Source organism: Panthera tigris, chromosome B4, assembly GCF_018350195.1.
Source record: "Panthera tigris isolate Pti1 chromosome B4, P.tigris_Pti1_mat1.1, whole genome shotgun sequence".
Taxonomy (NCBI): Eukaryota; Metazoa; Chordata; class Mammalia; order Carnivora; family Felidae; genus Panthera; species Panthera tigris.
In genome coordinates, this window is record NC_056666.1 from 78,867,238 (window position 1) to 78,885,977 (window position 18,740).

The 18,740-nt window shown below is 41.7% G+C and overlaps 1 protein-coding gene across 1 annotated transcript in view; it reads left to right on the plus strand.

Moving 5' to 3' along the window:
• Positions 1-2,324: 2,324 nt before the first annotated feature.
• The window catches only part of SP1 (Sp1 transcription factor), a 39,377-nt gene continuing 22,961 nt past the window's right edge, over positions 2,325-18,740 (plus strand). The window contains exons 1-3 of the mRNA XM_042992393.1: positions 2,325-2,440; positions 3,481-3,635; positions 3,951-5,466. Of these exons, the coding sequence (XP_042848327.1) occupies positions 2,434-2,440; positions 3,481-3,635; positions 3,951-5,466 (1,678 nt within the window). The 5' untranslated portion in view covers positions 2,325-2,433. The remainder of the gene's footprint in view (positions 2,441-3,480; positions 3,636-3,950; positions 5,467-18,740) is intronic.

The following is an 18,740-nucleotide window of genomic DNA, read 5'->3' on the forward strand; positions in this document are numbered from 1 at the left end:
AAATCCCAAGTAGGCTTCATGCTCAGCGAGGAGCCTGACACGGAGACCGTGACCTGAGCCAAAATGAAGAGTCTCATGTTCCCCCGACCCCCGACTGAGCCACCCAGGCACCCCCAAATCCACCTTTTTAAACAAAGCAGCCCAAAGGATTTGGATAGAGTCTGTCTGATATATTTTGAGAATTTTGATCTAGAGGGATGCTATTAATTGTAATGTAATGTGATGTTTTATATAAAGGTATGCAAGAGGATAATGCCATCTGAGCTGTTATGGAAATTAGGGCAGGAATTTTTTTCAGGAGCTAGAGGAGAATACAAAAGTGTTTTTGAAAAACTGTGTATATACTCATATATACATATGTAAGTGGTTAGAGCAGGCATGCTTTATTTGTTTTAAAATCTACAGTAGACTTTTTGGGGGGGGCGGCTGGGTGGCTCAGTGGGTTAAGCATCCAACTTCGGTTCAGGTTAGGATCTTGCCGCCGTCTGTGGGTTCGAGCCCCGCCTCGGGCTGTGTGCTGGCAGCTCAGAACCTGGAGCCTGCTTCGGATTCTGTGTCTCCCTCTCTCTCTGCCCCTCCCCTGCTTGCTCCCTGTCTCTTTCTCAAATAACAAACACTAAAAAAAATAAAAAATAAAAAAAAAAATCTTTGTGGGATTGTTCCGGGTTGGAACCTGGCGCTACAACTTACTAGCTTCGTGACCTTGGGCCAGTTATTTCCCAGCCCAACTTTCTTATAAAATACGTAACATCCTACTACTATCATCTTCCTTGTGAGAAGGACAGGAGGAATGGGAAAGACTAACTGACCTTAGGCCCCTAACACGGTAGGCATTCAACAACCGCTTCACCTTATTCAGGGCCTATCCAGAACAGCAGAGGCCTGTTTTAGGGAGATCCAGACCTTAAAACATGACAACGTATCGCGAAGCGCTGGATTGTAGATAACGAAGTGACAACACTAAGTGCTACAGAGAATGACCTCCGTGGCAATGACAAATCACCCAGGCCGCCTCCACCGAAACCAGGAAAAAGGAGAGGTGGGATGGAAGGCCAGAAACTCAGGTGCCTCGGGAAAAAAATCTCCTTTAACTTTGTGGTTGCGAAAGCAGGAGCTCTTTATGCTTGGATGGTATTTGCAATGAAGGGGAGAAAAAGGAAGTGGTTTGCAGGGCATTCGCTCTAGGTGGTTCTCCAATGCGCTTCGCCTCAGACCAGCTCCTGGAAGGTTAACCCCACACCAATCAAGTAGTTAGCACCTTTGGCTGGGAGAACTTAATAAAATGGCGTTAGTTGGGAGTCTCAAAGCCCTCGCGAATGGTCAGTTCAGTATTAACTGGGAGCGCGTCGCCAGATTTCGTCGCGCCCGCACCCACAGGGCTTACACCCACATTCAGAGGCATCCGCCCACCCCGGGAAGGAGTAGACTTGAGAGGCACTTTTAAGAGCGGTTAAGCGAAGACTCAAACGAGCCCTGGTGGCGAGGCAAAACCGAGCACCGAATGTCGTGGCCCTGACACTTGTGGAGCAGAAGGGCTCCACTGAAGCGTGCCACCTAATCACTGCGAAGAAGTCCCCTGAGAAGGGCCAAAATGGCGACGGACTCCACTTGGCACAGCCCTGCTCCCTCCCCCACGTCGGGAGGTTCCCGTAACGCCCATTGGCCAAGTTGGAGGCGGTGCCTGGCTTCCTTCGCCGCCTCATTGGACTGAGTGACTGAGGGAGACGCCAACGCTTCTCTGCCCACTCCAGAATCCCGCCCTCAGAGTTCATTCGGCGTTTAATTGGCTTTCCGTTCGCGTCAATTTGCGTCCTATCTTGTCTTTTTTTCAGTGTTAATCCAATCAGAACTTTCCTGGCTGCCCGCCTGATTTCTGATTGGTTTTGATCAGCTTCATCCTATCCCATTTCTGCCTACTTCTTACCACCTCCCACCAGGGACTTTGCCCAGGCATGTCCAGGGTTCTGGTTGGTCGTTATTCTGTCATTCCAATCAAAGCTCTTCCTATCCCTACAGCTCAGAGAGCCCGCCTGGCGGCTGACTGGTTTCTTTCCAAGCCTATCATCACCAGCTCCCGCCCACCCTCACTTCCTGCGTCTTTCATTGGCTTTTAAAACTGAGAGGGCGGCCTCCTTGGGCGGACACCCGGCACGCAACTTTGTCTTACACGCCTTAGAGAGCAAGCGAATCTTGCCATTGGACAGCCTGCCCGTCCTTCTTCTTCATGTCCCTCCTTTCTCCCTCCCTCATTGGGCGGGGCAGCAGTGAAGGGGCGGGGCCGAGGCCGGGCTTGTGGCGCGCTGCTCCCTCCTCCTTACCCCCCCCCTCCCTGTCCGGTCCGGGTTCGCTTGCCTCGTCAGCGTCCGCGTTTTTCCTGGCCCCCCCCAACCCCCCCGGACAGGACCCCCTTGAGCTCGTCCCTCAGCTGCCACCATGAGCGGTAAGGATGAGTCCACTCCACGCTTAGGGGTGGGAGGGGAGTGAGGGGGCGCGCGCGAGGGCCGACCGGGCGGTCCCCGCCGTGAGGGGGGGCGGGCGGGAGGCGGCGGCGGCGGCCTTGGTCCCGCCCGGGGCGGAGGGAAGGGAGGGAGAAGGGGCAGTGGCGGGGCCTGCGAGAAAGAGGGGGATGGGCCGCCCGCCCCGGGGGAGGGGGCAGCGTGGCCTCGCCCGCCCCCTGCCCGCCCCGGCCACGGGGGACGGGCCTTACCCCCCACTATTCGGCGGCCCGCCTGAGGCTCCTCCCGCCGGGGGCTGGAGCCGCGGGGGCGGCCCGAACAGTGCAGGCCCCGCCCGGGCCAACCGCCTCCCTGGTCCGCCCTCTGGTCGCCGCCTGCCCCAAGGCCCTCCCCTCCCCCCGTAGATTTCCCCTCCCCCCCACCGTCCCGCCCTTTCCACGCCCCTCACCCCGAAACCGCCCTTTCCCTCTAGGGCCCGCCCTCTGTCTTCCCCGAAAGCTCCAGATTCTTAACCTCTGGACCCCTTTAGCCCCTTTAGCAGTATTCACAAATGTTTCCTCACTCACACTTTTTGTTCTTTTTACCTTGCCCCTCTTCTATTGTTGCTTTTTACACTTGAATTTTCTTTCTCCATATCCTTTGACCCTAATTTTAGCAAGATTTCCATCCACCCACATGTTGTTTTTTGCCTTACCTATCTATCCTTCTCCTTTTTTTCCCCCCGGGATACTTTTTTATATTTTGAAACTCTTTGAGCATGTCCACTGCTCCTCATATTTCCTATACCCAAAGCACATTTTCATTGTTTTAGGAGTTTAATTTTGTGCAAGGGGGAATTGAGGCCCAGTTTTAGCATTACCCAGCCTAGTTTATGTTCTGTATGTCCTACAGCTGTCCCTTTTCCAAGCCACTTTTTTTTTGTTTTTTACGTTAGTGCTTTAAACCATACTGATGTTTCTGTTTTATCATATCATTTTACCTTTTTTCTTTCTCCAACTTTAAGTTGTTTGTCTCTAATTTTTAGACCAAGATCACTCCATGGATGAAATGACAGCTGTGGTGAAGATTGAAAAAGGAGTTGGTGGAAATAATGGGGGCAATGGTAATGGTGGTGGTGCCTTTTCTCAGGCTCGAAGCAGCAGCACAGGCAGTAGCAGCAGTGGAGGAGGAGGAGGGCAGGTAAGTGATAATCAGGACAGACGGAGACATGTTAAGAGAATGTAAATTTTCCTGGATGATTACTGTTTCACAGAAACATTTTTAGGAAGGGGCTGAACCATTTTGTAACTAGGGACACAGATGATTGGGAGATCCCCTCAGATGAGAATTTCAACAGTGTAGATGGGGCAACTTTTTGTTTCTGTTATTTTTCCCCATTCTTTGCACCTTTTGGCTGTTTATTTGTTTTATACTGCCCCCTGGGCTGGCAGCTGGGTGTCAGTGAACTAACTCCTTTCCTTTCCTATCCTTTCCTTTCCTTTCTTTTCTGGCCAGGAATCCCAGCCATCCCCTTTGGCTCTGCTGGCAGCAACTTGCAGCAGAATTGAGTCACCCAATGAAAACAGCAACAACTCCCAGGGCCCGAGCCAGTCAGGGGGCACAGGTGAGCTTGACCTCACAGCCACACAACTCTCACAGGGTGCCAATGGCTGGCAGATCATCTCTTCCTCCTCTGGGGCTACCCCTACCTCAAAGGAACAGAGTGGCAGCAGTACCAATGGCAGCAATGGCAGTGAGTCTTCCAAGAATCGCACAGTCTCTGGTGGGCAGTATGTTGTGGCTGCCACGTCCAACTTACAGAACCAGCAAGTCCTGACAGGATTACCTGGAGTGATGCCTAATATTCAGTATCAAGTAATCCCACAGTTCCAGACCGTTGATGGGCAACAGCTGCAATTCGCTGCCACTGGGGCCCAAGTGCAGCAGGATGGTTCTGGTCAAATACAGATCATACCAGGTGCAAACCAACAGATCATCACAAATCGAGGAAGTGGAGGCAACATCATTGCTGCTATGCCAAATCTACTCCAGCAGGCTGTCCCCCTTCAAGGCCTGGCTAATAATGTACTCTCAGGACAGACTCAGTATGTGACCAATGTACCAGTGGCCCTAAATGGGAATATCACCTTGCTACCTGTCAACAGCGTTTCTGCAGCTACCTTGACTCCTAGCTCTCAGGCAGTCACTATCAGCAGCTCTGGGTCCCAAGAGAGTGGTTCACAGCCCGCCACCTCAGGGACTGCCATCAGTTCTGCCAGTTTGGTATCATCACAAGCCAGTTCCAGCTCCTTTTTCACCAATGCCAATAGCTACTCAACAACTACTACCACCAGCAACATGGGAATTATGAACTTTACCACCAGCGGATCAGCAGGGACCAACTCTCAAGGGCAGACACCCCAGAGGGTCAGTGGGCTACAGGGGTCTGATGCTCTAAACATCCAACAGAACCAGACATCTGGAGGCTCTCTGCAAGCAAGTCAGCAAAAAGAGGGAGAGCAGAACCAGCAGACACAGCAACAGCAGCAAATTCTTATCCAGCCTCAGCTTGTTCAAGGGGGACAGGCTCTCCAGGCCCTCCAAGCAGCACCATTGTCAGGGCAGACCTTTACAACTCAAGCTATCTCCCAGGAAACCCTCCAGAATCTCCAGCTTCAGGCTGTTCCAAACTCTGGCCCCATCATCATCCGGACACCAACAGTGGGGCCCAATGGACAGGTCAGTTGGCAGACTCTTCAGCTGCAGAATCTCCAAGTTCAGAACCCACAGGCCCAGACAATCACCTTGGCCCCAATGCAGGGCGTTTCCTTGGGGCAGACCAGCAGCAGCAATACCACCCTTACACCCATTGCCTCAGCTGCCTCCATCCCTACCGGCACAGTCACTGTGAATGCTGCTCAGCTCTCCTCCATGCCTGGCCTCCAGACCATTAACCTCAGTGCATTGGGTGCTTCAGGAATCCAGGTGCACCAGCTTCCAAGCCTGCCCTTGGCTATAGCAAATGCCCCAGGTAAGCCTCCAATCTTTTACATTAATTTCCAGAGCTAAATAGCATCTTAACTGCAACCGTTGGGTCTAAGGAAGGAAATAGACACTTTCGTGGGTAACAGTTTCTTGAGAGCGAGTTGATTAGAGAAATGGCAATGATTCTGTTTAAGTCATTTGGAACTGACTTAACGGAAACTTTTTTTCAGTTAATCTCATGAGAAAGGAGCACTTCTGGGCAGCGTCCCTGGGGTCACTGTACTTCCAGTGCCTTTGGTGCTACAGAACAAGGGTCGGCAACTTTTTCTGTAAAGGGCCAGATAGTAAATATTTTAGGGCTTGTGAGACATGTAGTATTCTTTTTGTTTTGTTTTTTTTTTGCAACTTTTTAAAAACGTAAAACCATTCTTACCTCAAGGGCTTTATTTGGCGTACAAGCCCACCCCTTTGTAAGATAAGAATTGATTATAAACTTGACCTCTTTGTATGACAGTTACTAAATAATCAGATATTTCTTATGAACTGTAAGTCTTTTTTTTTTTTTTTTTTTTTTTTTTTTTTTAAATTTTTTTTTTAACGTTTATTTATTTTTGAGACAGAGAGAGACAGAGCATGAACAGGGGAGGGGCAGAGAGAGAGGGAGACACAGAATCTGAAACAGGCTCCAGGCTCTGAGCTGTCAGCTCAGAGCCCGACGCGGGGCTCGAACTCACGGACCGTGAGATCGTGACCTGAGCCGAAGTCGGACGCTTAACCGACCAGGCCACCCAGGTGCCCCATGAACTGTAAGTCTTAAGTGAGGGAAAAGTGACGTAGTGGATTCCGGAAGAATTTTTAATGAAATAAATTTCACGGTTAATTTTTAGTTAGCTAGAGTATCCTATTTTCTGAGCAAGCCGGTTAATTAAAGTTTAATTTTTTAAACTTCTGGTTACCTTAAAAGTGGAATCTGTATGCCTCCCCTTACACTAATGTATATTTTCAGTAAGCTTGCTGGGTGGTTCTGGTACTTCCTAGATGAGAAAACCACTTCCTAGACTGCTTTGAAAGTAATGTATGGTTGAGAAGGGAGGGTAGAGAAAGGGAGCATGGCCTGGAATGGAGTGGGGAGGTGGAGTTGAGAGGAGTTAGGAATAAGGAGAGCATTGAAGGGAAAAAGAGTCCTCGGGGAAGAGGTATGTATTGGAATGTATGTTGAATCAGTTGACCACAATATTCAATTATTCATTTTGAACAGTGTTTCACTGTTGGTTAATTTGAAATTTGAAACGTGTCCATTTAAAAAAGTGAAAGTCTGTTTAGAATTTTGTCATTTTAAATTCTGTGGCAATAGAGCTAATCTTTAATAAGGTACAAGAAAATGATTCTATAGATTTTTATATTCTGCCATGATATATAAAAATTATGATGGGAAATAGTTTAATGTCACCAAACTTCTAGTTCTGTTGGAATACATGTGGGTTTATGAATTGTTTACTTTTATTAGAGTTCTCAGTTCATTTTTTTAAAAAGTTTTATTTAAGTAATCTCTACACCCCACGTGGGGCTTGAACTCATGACTCTGAGACCAAGAGTTGAATGCTTTTCTCACTGATCAGCCAGGTGCCCCAAGTTCTCATTTCATTTATACTGGTTTTTACATTAAAGAGGATAATAAATAGACAACCATATTTCCTGTCTCCTGCAGTTTTGGAAAATGGTGATGGGGGAGGGGGGGATCTGTTCAAGTTCCTTAACTTTTTTACATTCTTGAGGTCATGTTTAGAATGATGACATTTTGAGCCTTAAGATAACAATTTTCTTAATAAATTGGAGATCTTGGAATAGAAAGTTAGAGCTGGAAGGGGCCTAAGAAATCATCTAGTACAACTGCCTTATTTTCTAGAAGAGGATGTTGAGGTATGAAGAAGCAGTTAAGTGGCCAGACTACAGCCAGAGCTAGGGCTTGTGGTTAGTTTTAACTTAGGACATGAGAAATCTTTAGATTGTTAAAAATGTTTTAGAAAAGCTGTCTTTGCTTCTTTGAAATTTAATGTTCTAGAGTTGGCCAAGTGTTTTATAGGCTAAAAATTATGATAGTAGAAATGGGAAAAAGTTAATGAAAACGAAATTCAGCAGCCTGGAAAATTAGACACTTTGCTGGATAACCTTTACTAGCATGTTTGTTTTCTCTTTGCTCTTAGGTTGTTGTATCCAGCAGTTTTGCTCTTTGTCAAAGGAAGGCAAAACTGCGAGATTGTTCCAGTTAGTAATAATTTGGATCCTTGCAATTTTTAAAAGGTTTATAACTTAGGCTCTGGAGAACAGTTATGAGGTACTCTCATTGCTAAATCATGCTCTGGGGAAGCCTGCCATTTAATATGTCATAGGATAGGGCTACCTAGCTATTATTGATGGTCTCTGAGCTCAAGAAAATGCATGCCTTTCTGTAAAGTAGCAGCAGCTTGACATTCACTAATGAAAGAATGAGCCTCTGAAAGGCCATTTTGTGAGAGTTGGGATTGGTTGCTTCATTAATAGTGGTTTCTGAAGAGAAAAGTTTCCTTCTTTCTGGTTAGTCTTCTGCAACATTTTTTTCCCCTTCAGTTGATCTAACTTTATCCTTAATGAAAGCTAATAAAATCGTTTCCTAGAAGCCTTAATGCTGTTCAGCAGTTGCCTGGCTGCTAAAAATGGCTCATTTTACCCCCTTACTGGTATATAGTGATTTTACTGGAAAAGCTCAATCTCTTGCCAGTATAATGTAGTAGAAAGAGCATTGAATGTGAAGTCCTGTTGTGAGGTATAGCTTGGTGGATAGATACATAGCATTCTACAAAATGAGACTTTATTACATGGTTGTGGAAGCCTGCAGCCTCCTTGGTGTTCACTTTGTTTACTTTTATTATTTTTAAAAATCATCTTTTAGAAATCATTTAAGCTCCCCTGTTGACTTTCACTGTTTATTTTTGTTTGCTGAATACACAGGCAAAAGCACAAACTTAGAACCAAAGTAAGCCACCCATCTCAATATCCTGTGTTTTTTATGGCTCAGCCCCTGGTGGGTGGTAGTGAGGAAGGGACCACCCAGTAAACTAAGTTTAATTTCTAGACAGTGAAATGATCTATGGGCTCCGAGGGGTTTTTGTTGTTGTTGTTGTTTTGTTTTAAGTTATCTGCAGCTTGTTTTGTTGTCTTTTAAATCAACACCCTTTCCTCTCATTTTGTAGTTACACTCTCACAGATCTTGTGTTTTGATTTTTTTTTTTTTTCCAGTTTAAAGCTTCAGGTTTTTTCTCAGACACTGCTATGTCCTGAAAACTCTTCTACCAGGTTGGGGGGTGGGGGTGCAGCTTTGAAAGACAGTTTGTATGACTTCGTGGGAGTTCTGCCTAATAAAGAGTTCAGGGCTGGTCTTTGGCAGGAGAATAGAACATATTTCCTTGATGGCTATAATTCACTCAGTTAAATTTCAGGCACTAAAAATAAAAATCTCACATCTGCTTGGTTTTATCGGGGTCAGGAAAATGTCTTCTCTTAGAAGTTAAGTTAAATGTGATACCAGAGTTAGTTTGCCAACAGTGTCGCTAAACTTGCGGTCAGATTGCCTAGACCTAATTTGTTAAAAAGTTGCATTTTAGACTAGGGTACCTGAACAATGTAAATGGGTTTAGCTGATTTGAATGTGTTTAGAATTATTCTAGGGCAAAAGATTAAATGAGATAATTTTCTTTTTTAAAACAATATACTTTATCAAATATAACATCACATGTTTCTGCATCGTTTGCCTTTTTTATCTAATGTTATATTTGTTTCTGAAGGTGATGTTAGTGTTTTTAAGTGATTTCAATTTAAGTAGAAAAGGTCTCCTTTAAAATCTAGGTGCCTTCATTGACTTGAAAAGAATGAGAAGACAGTCCTCAGACCTTGTCAGTTGCTCCTATTTATTCATTCCAGTGGCTTTCTGTAAATGACGTCATTGTTAAATCACGTTGCATTGTGTAATGTGGCCATTTTAGTTCTTAATTAAATAACAAGAGCACAAGGGTGCCTAGTGTTTCAGAAAAGTTTAATATCTATTCTGTTCTCATATCTCCCTTTCCTTTTAACTGTTCCACTTTGTAAAGTAGCATTTAAATGTTGCCACTAATAATTTAGTTTTCCTCATTCCTTGCTTCTAATTGTTTTGTTTTCTCTCCTTGAAAATGTTTTAAGATGTAAAATGAACATCTGTGGAAAAGCTCTGTTACATAATGCTTTGTAAGTTATTTATCAGATGTCTAACCATTAATGGATAATATTAGTTGAACTTTTTTACTTTGATGTTTATTGTTCTTCATATTTCCTACAGAAGGTGTGTCATAATAATGCTATTCCTTTCTCTAACATTTAGCATTATTATTCGGGCTTGTGTGCCTAACCATTATTTTAAAGTGTATATGCCCTCATTATGATTATATTATTAATACCATGCTAGGTTTTAAGAATTGTTTCCCTTAGAAGACCCTGAAAAAGTTTCTGTAGAAAGATTTATTTTTTTATTTTTTATTTTTTAGAGTTGGTTGCAAATTTAAGCTGGAAGTTGAATTGTACTTTTGCTTCAGTGTTTTTAAAACTCTGAATAGCTTATGGAAACTGGGCAGTATTACTTGTTTGACAACTTTGGATGTGCCTTTCTAATTTACTGTAAATCGTCCTATGTACAAAATAAATAATGACTTAACAATTTTGAAGGAGTTAAAATATAAAATCCCTATGTGAAGATAGAGACTTGACCGTTAAATGATGAGAGTACTAAATTAAAAATCTATACATCTCTGAAAATGTAAAAAATATTATTTTTATAGGAAAGCAAATGTTTGCTGCAAATAATCTAAAAAAGGTTAAATGCTGTTAAGGTGGATCTTTTCATATTATTCAGTATGTTCTTCGTTGAATTTGACCTTTTTTGATAGATTAAAAATTACAGCTCTTTGCAAACAATACAATTAAGCCAGACTATCAATGGTAGTAGCAACTAAACTGAAGACTGTTAGAGCTGAAAACCCTCAACCCTTCCAGTACCCCCATTTTGACAGAATGTGGAGTAGTTTCAACGACTTGCCAGAGGTCACTGTAACAGATCTTTTGAATTCAGATCAATATCTTTTTCCACTATATTACACTAGTATTTTTTTGTTTTAAGATTTTTATTTTTTAAATGTTTATTTTTGAGAGGGAGAGAGAAGAGAAAAGAGAGGGATGGAGGGGCAGAAAGAAGGGGACAGAGGATCCAAAGTGGGCTCAGTGCCGACAGCAGAGAGCTGGATTGGGGGAAGGGTTCAATCTCACCAGCCGGTGAGATCATGAGCTAAGCCAAAACCAAGAGTCTGACGCTTAATGGCCTGAGCCACCTAGGCACCCCAACAACAACTTCTTCATAAACTTTTTGTTATGAATCATGATTTGTTGTAATCAGATTAATTTGAATTTAATTAAGCAAAATATAAATAGTGATGTGATCAAAACATAAAGGAGGAGCAAGATGGCAAAAGAAAAATCAAAGACATGTCGTTACTTTGAAAACATGAAGGTCAGCTATATCATATAGAGATATGTGTGTAGAATGGTGTTATCCCCACCCCCTTTTTCCTTTTTACAGTTAAGGAGATGCGATGTGTTTTCCCTGTTACCTTTCTTATTTTTTTTCCTGATATGCTTGAGACATTTTCATAGCAAACTTTATCTCCTTATTGTTCGTCATCTATTGTTTTCCATGTTATCAGGAAATTCCCTTTCAGTGCCTGCCTTCTCTACCCACCACATTTCTGATTTAAAAAAACAAAAAAACTATCCTGACATACTTGTTGGGGATATAGTTTAACAACTCTTTGAGAGACTATATAGGCCCCAATTTTGTCCAGGCCTTTACATAGACAATGTATAATATCTCTTATGGTCACTGGTGGTATCTGAAAAGTACTATGCCTAGAATTTCTTGCACTCATGTTTATTTTGTTTTAAAGAAGGTAAAAAGCTCTTAACTCTGAAAACTGTATTTGGAAATTTTCCATATTATCAAGAAATTTCTTTGGTTTGGCATTCTCTTAACAGATTATCTTGTTGGTATTATCATGTTTTGAATGGCTTCCTTGTTTAGCATTAAAGGCTGTTAAGAAATTCAGTAGTACTCATCGTTAGGTTAACTTACATAGGCATTTACTGAACACCAGTATACTTAGTAATATAATTGCCCCCAGCAGACTTAAGAGTTAGATACAAAAAGTGTAGCAGTGAAAATGGATTCATGCTTTATTCATAGACAAATTTAGCAAAATTTCTTGAATATTTACTGTGTGTCAAATGTGCTAGGCTCTCAGAATTCACTGAAACAGATGATGGTCCTTGGCTTTCATGGAGCTCCAATTATTGTTGTGCTATAGTTATCTACTCTTAGTGCACTCCAGAGGGGACAAGTTTTCACACAAGGAATACTGACAGTTGCAGAAAATGTATGAAACAATAGGGCCACACTATTTTGGATTTACAGTTTTCTTTTACTGTGTTATATATTGTCAGGTATGTATGTATGTATATATGTATGTATGTATGTGTGTATTTATTTATTTATAGTATTTATTCATCTTAGAACAGGGGAGGGGCAGAGAGAGAGGGAGACACAGAATCCGAAGCAGGTTCCAGGCTCTGAGGTGTCAGCACCTTCATGTTTTCAAAGTAACGAGATGTCTTTGATTTTTCTTTTGCCATCTTGTTCCTCCTTTCTTAGATTTACCATCTTAATCATCTTTAAATGAACAGTTCAATAGTGTTAATTAAGTATATTCACATTGCAGAAGATTTCCAGATCTTTTTTACCATACAAAACTGAAACTGTACCCATTGAACTCGTTTCCCCTCCCCCACCATTCCCTTGCAACCATTATTCTACTTTCTATAAATTTGACTACTTTAGACTACTAATTTGTCACATAAGTAGAATCATAGAGTACTTGTCTTTTTGTGGCTGGCTTATTTCACTTAGCACAATATCATCGAAGTTCATCTATATTGTAGCATATGACAGGATTTCCTTTGTATGGCTGAATAATATTCATTGTATGCATATACCACATTGTCTTTATCTGTTCATCTATCATGGACATTTGGGTCGCTTCTGCCTCTTGGCTTTTGGGAATAGTACTGCTGTGAACTTGGGTGTATAAATAATCTCTTTGAGATCCTGCTTTCAACTCTTTTGCATATATACCCAGATGTAGGATTGATGGATCATATGGTAATACTATTTTCCATTTTTTGAAAAAATATGCTTACTTTGGTAACTTTGCTTTTACCTTCTATAAAGAAACTTTATTTCCATTTATTTAAAAAACTTGTTTTAATGTTTGTTTATTTTTGAGAGAAAGAGTGTGAGCAGGGGAGGAGCTGAGAGAGAGGGAGACACAGAATCTGAAGCAGGTTCCACGCTCTGAGCTATCGGCACAGAGCCTGATGTGGGGCTCGAACTCATGAGCCGTGAGATCATGACCTGAGCTGAAGTCGGGTGCTCAACTGACTGAGCCATCCAGGCGCCCCTCTATAAAGAAACTTTAAAAAAAAAAAAAAGAAAAAGAAAAACCCTCACATTTTTGTGCTATGTTTATAGTCAGAACTACATTTTTAACTTTTCTGAGTACTTTTCTCATAAGATTATTTCCAAATTTCCTAACCTAATGGAGCAAGATCATTAATATATACATAATAGTTATTATCCAGCTGCTTTTAGGTTACTTAAATCTCAGATGTTTGTAAAGTAAGATGCTTAAAATGGAACTCAAGGGTTGAGATTTGAGACAGGAATTATTGCTGGTTTGGATTGTATAAGAAAAATTGTCATGATATACAATGTGAGCATGCTTTTAATGATAAATCATTCTTAGGTAACTGGTAATTGCTTACCTCTTTATTTTAATTACTTTCGCATAAAACGCCACAAAAAGTAAAGATGGCTTGTTGCTGGCAAACATTTCCCTTTATGGAAATAATTCTGTGATTCCCCCACCCCCCAGCCACAGAAAACTGTTGTCCCAGACAATTGGATATTCTCATCTCTAGCTTATATACTTACTTAGGAAACTGCAGCTTGGCCAGACATCTTGGTGTAATGGTAATTAATCTTTTAGTCAAATGCCTGGTGGGAGCTGTCTTAATAAAAGCTCTAACATATCATCACATTGTATTATTTTTACCTGCAATATGAAGCAAACTCAGATGCATCCAGACTTAAATTACTCGTGGTTCTTTGATTTACTTCTGAAAACGTTTTGACAACTAATTGGTTTATTTATTTTTTAATGTTTTATTTATTTTTGAGACAGAGACAGAGTGTGAGCAGGGGAGGGGCAGAGAGAGGGGGAGACACAAAATCTGAAGCAGGCTCCAGGCTCTGAGCTGTCAGCACAGAGCCTGACGCGGGGCTTGAACTCAGAGACTGCAAGATCATGACCTGAGCTGAAGTTGGACCCTCAACCGACTGAGCCACCCAGGCGCTTCCAATTGGTTTGATTCTTTTTTTTTTTTTCTCTTAACATTTATTTATTTTTGAGACAGAGACAGAGCATGAACAGGGGAGGGTCAGAGAGGGAGGGAGACACAGAATCCGAAACAGGCTCCAGGCTCTGAGCTGTCAGCACAGAGCCCGACGCGGGGCTCAAACTCATGGACTGTGAGATCATGACCTGAGCCGAAGTTGGACGCTTAACCGACTGAGCCACCCAGGCGCCCCTTTGTTTAATTCTTAAAATGTTATTTCGGTAACTAAAATGGAGGTATTGAAAAATATTATATATATTATATTACTTAGGTGTGCCTTACCATAAAAATTTAAGAAATAAACATTTCAACTTAAATAGGCACATGTTGAAAACATGGGTGGCTCAGTCGATCAAGCAGCCAACTCTTTTTTTTTCTCTGTAATGTTTATTTATTTTTTAACTTGTTTATTTTTGAGAGAGTGCGAGTGGGGGAGGGGCAGAGAGGGGGATGGAAGATCTGAAGCAGGCTCTGTGCTGACTGCAGTGAGCCCAATGTGGAGTTGAACTCACAAATGGAATCATTAGATGACAACCTGAGCTGAAGTCAGATGCTCAACTGACTGAGCTACCCAGCCCCCCACCATGGATGTTTATTTTTATTTTTTTATTTTATTTTATTTTATTTTATTTTATTTTATTTTATTTAAAAATTTTTTTTAACATTTATTTATTTTTGAGACAGAGACAGAACATGAACGGGGGAGGGTCAGAGAGAGAGAGGGAGACACAGAATCTGAAACAGGCTCCAGGCTCTGAGCAGTCAGCACAGAGCCTGACGCGGGGCTCAAACTCACGGACTGCGAGATCGTGACCTGAGCCGAAGTTGGACGCTTAACCGAATGAGCCACCCAGGCGCCCCCATGGATGTTTATTTTTGAGAGAGAGAGAGAGAGAGAGAGAGAGAAGAGAGGGAGGGAGGGAGGAGGAGGGGCAGAGAGAGAGGGACAGGGAATCTGAAGTTAGCTTCATGTTGACAGAAAGCCGGATGTGGGGCATGGCCAACTCTTGATTCCTGCTCTGATCATGATTTCCAGTTCATGGGATCGAGCTCTGAGTTGGTCTCTGTGCTGACAGCATGGTGCCTGCTTGGGATTCTCCCTCTGTCTCTCTGCCCCTCCCCTGCTCATTTTCTCTCTCTCTCTCTCTCTCTCTCTCTCTCTCTCTCAAATATTAAAAAGTAAAAAACATAGGGACGGAAAATTGTGTAAAAAAATTTTATACTCCATGGACTATTCAGTTTTAAAGTTTATATGTTTATTTTGAGAGAGAGAGAACACATGCACAGGAGGGGCAGAGAGAGAGGGAGAGAGAGAATCCCAAGTAGGTCATGTACTGCTTTGCTAGCCTGACTTGGGTTGGAACCCATGAACAGTGAGATCATGACCTGAGCCAAAATCAGGATTCAGACATTCAACCCACTGAGCCACCCAGGTGTGCCCCTCCTAATTATATTCTTTTCTTTTCTTTTCTTTTCTTTTCTTTTCTTTTCTTTTCTTTTCTTTTCTTTTTTCTTTTCTTTCTTTCTTTCTTTCTTTCTTTCTTTCTTTCTTTCTTTCTTTCTTTCTTTCTTTCTTTCTGAGAGAAAGGGCACTAGTGAGTGGGAAGCAAAGAGAGAGGGAGAGAAAATCCCACAAGGGACAGAGAGAGTGATAGAGAGAGAAGCAGGGCTCACCCGAAGCAGGGCTTGACCATATTTTACCCAAAGTGGGGCTTGTGCTCACAAACTGTGAGATGATGACCTGAGCCAAAGTCAGATGCTTAATGACTGAGCTACCCAGGCATCCCCCTAGGTATATTTCTAAGAGAAAAAGGAACATATGGCCCCACAGAAACTTGTATACTAGTGTTTATGGCAGCATTATTCATGGTTATGGAAAGATGGAGACAATCTAAATGTCCAGTGGATAAACAAAATGTGATATATCCATGTGATGGAATATTATTCAGCCATTAAAAGGAATGAGGTATTGATAAATGCAATGTGAGTGAGCCTGGAAAACATTCTGTTGTTGGTGTTTTTTTTTTAATAATGTTTATTATTTACTTTTGAGAGAGAAAGAGACAGAGCACGTGCCGGGGGAGGGGTAGAGAGAGGGAGACAAAGAATCCCAAGCATGCTCCAGGCTGTCAGCATAGAGCCTGATGTGGAGCTTGACTTCATGAACTGTGAGATAGATCATGACCTGAGCCAAAGTCAGACGCTTAACTGACTGAGCCACCCAGGTGCCCCAAAACATTCTGTTAAATGAAAGAAATAAGCCAGAGAGAAGAGGTCACATATTTTAACATTCTGTTTATATGAACTATCTAGAATAGGAAAATCTGTAGACACTGGTTGCCAAGGTATGGGGTGAGGGGAAAATGGAGAATGATTACTTAATAGGTATGGGTATTTTTCTGGGGTGCTGAAAGTTTGAAAGTATAGAGAGGTAGTGGTTGCACAGCATTGTAAATGCACTAAATGCCACTGAATCATACACTTTAAAATGGTTAATTGTATGCTAATGGTTAATGGTATGCTATGTGAATTTCACCTCAATTTAAAAAAAAATTCTAAGAGGGGCACTTGGCTGGCTCAGTCGGTAGAGCATGTGGATCTTGCTCCCGGGGTTGTGAGCTCAAACCCCACGTTGGCTGTAGAGCTTGCTTAAAAAAAATTCTAAGCATCAGTGGGTCAAAGGTTTTATACATTTAATATTTTGATATTTACAGTTAAATTGATTTTCTAAAGCTAACAATTTATATTCCCATTATTATCAGTCTTTGCCAATAAGAAGGGGAAAAAGATTCTTGCTTTAATTAGCATTATTTGAGTATTAGGGAATTAAATATATTTTCATTTATTATTTGCATTTTTTCTTTTCTGAGTTGCCTATTTTTATTTTTTTCCTAGTACTTTGTTTTAATAAATCTTATAAAAGCTTTAATATTTTCCCTCATTACTACTTAAACATTTTTCCTGATTGGTCTCTTATTCTTCCAGGTGAATTTGACACATTTTGTCAGGTTCCCCAAATAAATACTTCTGGGATTTTTATTTTACATTTGATTTTAGCCAAAAAGCCGAGAAGTGATGGGAATTTTTATTTTGATTGATTCATTATGTTTTCATTATTTTCTTATTTGTCCTACACATTTCTTGCTGGTTAAGCTTAGTATTTTATAGTTTTTGCTGTTCTTATGAATAGGACCTTTTCTTCCTTTTTTTAATTAATTAATTTTTAAGATTTATTTTCCATTTTTACTTTTTTTTAAATGTTTGTTTATTTTGGGTTGGGGGATGGGGCAGAGAGAGGGAAGAGAGAATACCAAGCAGGCTCTATGCTGTTAGTGCAGAACCCTACTTGGGGCTCGAACTCATGAACTGTGAGATTGTGATCTGAGCTGGAATCAAGAGTTGGATGCTTAACCCACTGAACCACTCAGGCACCCCTTCTGGTTTTTACTTTTATTTGCATTTATTTTATGCAGAATTTACTTCCAGGCCGTAAATTTTTTTTTTTTTTTTTTCAGTTTCTTCTGGGATATTTTTTACTTCTGTGCAACTTCCTCTTCTGGTTTAGGAACAATCTGCTCTTTTTCAGTAAAGATCATCTCCATGTGCCAGGGAGAGCTCATGTATGGATTAATCTGACCCTGAGCCCTGTTAAGTTCTGTGCCGCATCTTGGGGACTTTGTTCACCTGGATGTGCTCAATGACCAGGGAAATCTACATCTAAACCCTTAAGGTCAGCATTACTCTCTGCATTTTTAAGCATGTGCAGTAAAAATTCAGCACTCTTTTTGGGCCACCAACATTGTGTCCAGCCCCACTGTTTGGCCTTGGGCACACCTACCAACTCCACCATTGTAGCGAAGAATGGCACACATTGCTTCTGCAAAGTGACATCTTTCAGATGCTTGGTCCTTTTCAGATATGCATGTCCTTAATGGCCTGAGTAGTTTCACCAGTATTCTTTAAGCGAGCATGAAGATTTGAACCTCTTGATTTGCATGATTTTCTTGGGTTCTCTGGGCTAAGTGAATAGCGGACCATTTTCAGAGATCCCCTCAGGCTGCTTACGGGAAGAGCTTTAAGATTTTATTTTTAAGTAATCTCTACACCCAACACGAGGCTCATACCCACAACCATGAAATCAAGAGTCGCATGCTCTACCAACTGAGGCATCCAGTCACCCCTCTTCCATTTTATTTCTTACAGATTCTTAATTTGTAAATAGGAAAGCTATTGACTTATGGGCATTGATTTCATATGGCTTACTGTAATCTTACTGCTTTCAATAGTTTTAGTGATTTTCTTTGGATTTCTAGGTATACTCCTGTGACCCACAAATAATTTTACCTACTCCTTTCTAGTATTTATACTTCATTCTTGTTAAGTAATAGTTGTAATAGTAAGGATCCTTGTTTTATATCTCTTTCTAAAGGGGTGGTTTTTAATTACTGTGTCCTAGTCTATCAAGTCATTTGCCACAATTTATTTCTCTTTTGTCAAATATTCAGGTAGTTTCAAATTTTCCTGTGTTTTAAATATAGAATATAATGGAGCATACAGCTTTGTCTTTTTTTTTTTTTTTTTAATTTTTTTTTTAACATTTATTTATTTTTGAGACAGAGAGGGACAGATCATGAACGGGGGAGGGTCACAGAGAGGGAGACACAGAATCCGAAACAGGCTCCAGGCTCTGAGCTGTCAGCACAGAGCCCAACGCGGGGCTTGAACTCACGGACCGCGAGATCATGACCTGAG